Source organism: Sinocyclocheilus grahami, unplaced genomic scaffold (assembly GCF_001515645.1).
Source record: "Sinocyclocheilus grahami isolate Dianchi unplaced genomic scaffold, SAMN03320097.WGS_v1.1 scaffold853.1, whole genome shotgun sequence".
Taxonomy (NCBI): domain Eukaryota; kingdom Metazoa; phylum Chordata; class Actinopteri; order Cypriniformes; family Cyprinidae; genus Sinocyclocheilus; species Sinocyclocheilus grahami.
In genome coordinates, this window is record NW_015506032.1 from 405,350 (window position 1) to 410,312 (window position 4,963).

Here is a 4,963-nt window from a genome sequence, read left to right on the forward strand (position 1 = left end):
AGACAGCCTTTGCACACAGGCTTACGATGGTAACTCATCAGTGGACTTTCCTCGTCAATATAGAGTATATTTTTCTCACTAATTCAAGGTTTTATACCTTGAACCAACTGTCTTCAGAAAAGTTTTGATGGCATTTTCATTTTATCTGATAAAGTAGCGCTTATGAGAGGAGCGCTGCTTTGTTTACAGCCGTTACCGGGGAAGCCGCTATATTTCTGACGTTCCAAAAGCGCCTCCTGCTGGCAGAGAATCAATGTTCATTTTCAACAATCCAGTCTGTAGTTTTTGTTCAGACCAATGCGAAAATCCACCCACATAACCCAGTTTTACATTAGTATCCTAACTTATACTTCCGACTCACCCCTGGTTTAAATGCTCAATTGTGAGGTTTATCATTTTATAATTGATTTTGTTTTTGTGAAAACCTGTATCTCAACTGTAAATCAGTTGCTATTTTGTTGTCTAGAACATGAAAGAAAGCCATTATAACGTACATGAAAAATGTATAAACATTGGACACAACTGTGGGGCACCATTGTGCAGCAGCAAGCATCACAACAGAAAAGGAACCTCATGGTTGATCTAGGAAAATGTCTGCAAATGTATAGGGCCCCATTCCTATATTTTGCCTGGGGCCCCCAATTCACTAAATCCGCCCCTGTGAGCAACCTTACGCTTTCAGTGCCACTGCGATCAGTTTTAGACTGGGACTGCCAGTGTGTGTGACTTTATTTTCAGATTTACATTGCAAATACACCATACAAAGTTTTGTTTAAAATGATACCGTCCTAGTGGCACCAAATGACAAATGGCACGACGCACGAACAGACTGCGTCCCCCACAAAGCAATAGCGTAAACATTTCCTATTTCTATAACAAATACTGTTGAAAGATGGTTAACTCTTTATTCTCATTCCTAATTATATAAAGTTGTCCTACCCGATTCCCTTATGCGTAAAGTTATAGTAAATGCGGGTGCGGCGCGCTAATAGCATGGAGGGGACGTGTGTTGACGGCGCGTACCCTTGTTTAACCCCCATACATTTGAATCACAAAACATGCATAGTCCTCTAAACACACTGTATGGCTGAATGAGGCTGCTGGAGCGTTTGGTTTATCAAAGGCGATACGTCATTGCGAGCTGCAGCGATTGGCTGGATTCTGCTCCTTTTTCTCCACAATTCGCAACCACGACCGGTCTTCGCCTCCGGAGCAGCGGCATCCCACAGTTGAGGCAGGTAAACTACCGGTTTTAATGTAGATCTTCGCATGTTCGTTTGATTGATGGAGCTAGCTATTTCTTTCTCCTGTTTATGGGCTACTTTACGGGTTTCTTCAGACAGTAATTGATGAGCAGCCCTGCTGCTGGCTGATCTGAAGGAATGCCGCAGTTGAGAAATGAATGCTGAAGCAAATGAATGCTTTTTTTGTAATGGGAAAAGACTAGCTTGGGGGGGGGGCTGAGAGAGTATAACGCGGCATTGTTTGCGCACATACGCCGTAAAGTTGGCATTAGATCGCTTTTGTTCTTAAACAGATCATGTGTGTATGCGTCAAAGGTGTGGATTCGAAAGTGTTTTAAAGGACGGTTTCTAACGTGAATAGAAATGCAATTGATCTCACTGCGCACATGCTCTTTTCTAACGCTGGATTCCTCATTGGATCTATTTTAGGTGGACTTATTTCCCTCAAGAGAAATGAATGCAATATAGCGCGCGCATTCGCAGGGCTGGACATTTCTATTCGCTTTCGTCTCCTCAATTCTTCCCTGCAATACAGACACTGCCCGAACCGGACTAAATGAGTGCCCGGACCTTGGAGAGACTGGCGCTTTCCATTCCCCACTGTGCCTTAAACGGAACCGCTCGGACCAGCAATGGGACCTGCTTTGACCGGGTGGATCAGCTGTTCCAGGCGTTCTCCTCCACCGTCGTGCTTTTCGTGCTCATCGCGATGATCTTTGGGATAATATTCGTGTCCGTCACGACCTTCCACTTTCACAAAAGCAAGATGAAAAAGCGCAAGATACAGAAAGCCCAGGAGGAATACGAGCGCGACAACTGCAGTCCCAAAACAGTCAAAGGCAAGCCGGTGGTCCGGCAGTGCGTCATGGTGAGACCCCCCACAGCAGCGCGTAAAAGTGATCCAAACGCGGAAGATCCTGGCGCGACAGAGGACGTGAGACACTCGGGACAGACCAAGGATGAGGACTTGTTGGAATCGGTCGCTGTGTCTTGATAACGCAGAGCCAGCCTTTGGAGGACGCTGTAAATAACCTCTGTATTCATATGATATCACCTACGGAATATGTCGATTCTTTGTATAAGCATTAGAGTTGATCAATTCTCATCGTAGATCCCGGAGGAGGCTTTGGAAGAAATCTAGGAACGGTGTTCAGTGCTTTTTGAGAAGGACTGAGGAAGACTAAGGAATGCTGATGGAATTTCTATCATAAATCGAACAAAGAGAGTATCGAGTAAGATCCTACTGGATCAAATGAAATGAGAAGGAATGAGTTAATCTAGCAGGATTTTGTTGAGTGCTAATTGATGGGATCAAATGAGAATTTCATAAAAATGAAATAATAATAATAAAAAAAGAAAATTCTTGGAGGGAAAAAATCTAATAATTAATTTAAAAGGATCTTACTGAATATTAATGGATATTTTTTTAATCAAAATTAGGAGTCAGTCAGAAACCCTTGATGAATCAAATAATCTCCTGAATTCTGGGAACATGACACTAATCAGTTAATTGAATACTTGTCATCTTATTAATGGGATCAAATGAAAATCTTCTAAAAATAAAATAAAAATTCATAAAATTCCTGGGGGGGGGGGGATAAATCAGTTAATTAATCTAAAAGTATATTACTAAATATGAATGGAATTTCTGTCATAACTCAGCTCCAATCCAATTGTGATTAAACAGGAGTCCTCTATGAACCAAATAAGATCATAACGTAGAATTAAAATTCTGAAGAAAAAAGACATTGATCATTCAATCCAATAATGGATTTCTATTATAATTCGAAACATAATTTGAAAAAGACAACAACAACAACAACTCAAATTCAGTAGGATTGTACTGAATCATAATTTGGAGCCAATCCAAACTGGATCAAAATGTGAATCGTTTAAGAATCAAAGAACACCCTTCTGGATGAACTGGACTGTTCTTTTTCTCAAGCCTCTTTTAGCTAATGCTTTTCAGAATTTCAGTAAATCCAGTAGGATTTCGTTTTATACCATTAGGATTGTCTACAAATTATGATAGACGTGCCATTAGCGTTTGGTGGACAAATTATGGACCTGCTGCCAATACTTCAGAGTTTATTACTCAGTGGTGAAGGAATAGTGAAGTTCCTCAAAGTTAAAGGGACGGTTCTCTTGTATAAAGTCTGTCCAGACGCTGTCCAGTGCTGAAATCAGGACAGAGACGACGGTCTTCTTCATGTGGAACTTCAACACAACTCGCAACAATTTCCTTGGGTTTCAGAAACTCTTAGGTGTTACTCTTTTAGGCAACATTGTTGTTTCTTTCGACAAATATTGGGATTTTCCTTCATCTCAGTGGCTTTTTCAAGATAGAAGTGCAATTCGTGCCATTCTGGCTTGGCATGAATAGGTTTAGTGTTTTAACCCCTTTATCCCAGAGATTGTTAATGTGCAATTGCAGCCGCTAGTGGTAGTATAGCCTATACTTGTTTTGTTCATGGCACTGTATAATCATAGTAAAACTTATGTAACCTGAGGCGTTTCGGTTTTGTGTTACAGCTCTGTATTAATGCTCACTTTTTGCATTTTTGCTCTTGATTAATATAACACTAATGATCGAGTATTATATTTTTTATCATTCTAAACTAGTGTAACAATCAATAAGAAATAAGAGAACATTTTAAAAGTCATTTTATGTATTTCCTTGACGTTGTGTTGAACCGGAAATGGAAGTTATAGACCGAAATCACGTATTGTAACAGATCGCAGTTTGAACTTTTGTTTTTATTTTGTTCAGTGCATACGATTTTGAATTACTAATAAAGTATTGTGCAAATTGGTGTGTCGTTATTTGAATTCAAATGCACTCTCGATTGAAAACATCACCTGTGTGTTTAGGCTCTGCTGAAAAACAGCCTAAACCAGCCTAAAGTGGTTTGCTGGTCTTAGACTACCAAGCAGGTTTCTGCTGATCCAGGTTTCCCAAAAGCAACATAAGCATGCAGATAGAAACATTTGTATGAATTATCTTAGAAATATGGGCTGTTTCCAAAAAGCGTAATAACTTATGAAATAGTTGGAAATCACTGTAGCTCTATGAGTTTTCTCTGTGTGTTTACATTTATTAATATCTGTTTATTTTAAAACAATTAAATACAATACAGATATTACATGAATGCATAAAATGAATAAAATAAGATTTGTGTGGATGTTGTCTGGTACAAATAAATTTGTGCCATGATTGTTTCACAGAACTTTATAAATGAAATTCCGTGAAGGTGTTTTTAAGATCAAAATGTTCTAATGGCTTTGGACGCTGATGAAAAATCAGTCATATATCACATGTCTTGGCTCACCAAAACATCTTCCCATGACATCTTCATCCTCTCAACAAGCCCTTCGTCTTCTTCTTCTCGGTCATTGGACTCCTCTTGCCTCCATCCACAGGTGACTGTGAGAAAATTAAACATTACATCCTGCTATCAGATAAACATAGCCGTTATTCTGTAGAATATCAATCCACACAAAGTAATAACAAAATTATGATTGACTTTGGTCTGGTTTGATGGTTTTAGAGTGGTTTTGGGCACTTGTAAGCCATCCATCCATCTATCATCCATCCATCAATCCATCCATCCATCTATCATCCATCCATCAATCCATACATCCATCATCCATCAATCCATACATACATTCATCCATCCATCCATCTATCATCCATCCATCTATCCATCCATCCATCCATC

General features: G+C 39.5%; 1 protein-coding gene across 1 annotated transcript; it reads left to right on the forward strand.

The window, feature by feature from the left end:
* The first annotated feature begins 1,127 nt into the window (after window positions 1-1,127).
* Window positions 1,128-4,022, forward strand: LOC107563009 (uncharacterized protein C11orf87 homolog). The gene has a single exon (XM_016247780.1). The coding sequence runs from the start codon at window positions 1,801-1,803 to the stop codon at window positions 2,236-2,238; it is 438 nt and encodes a 145-aa protein (XP_016103266.1). The 5' UTR covers window positions 1,128-1,800; the 3' UTR covers window positions 2,239-4,022.
* The last annotated feature ends 941 nt before the right edge of the window (window positions 4,023-4,963 follow it).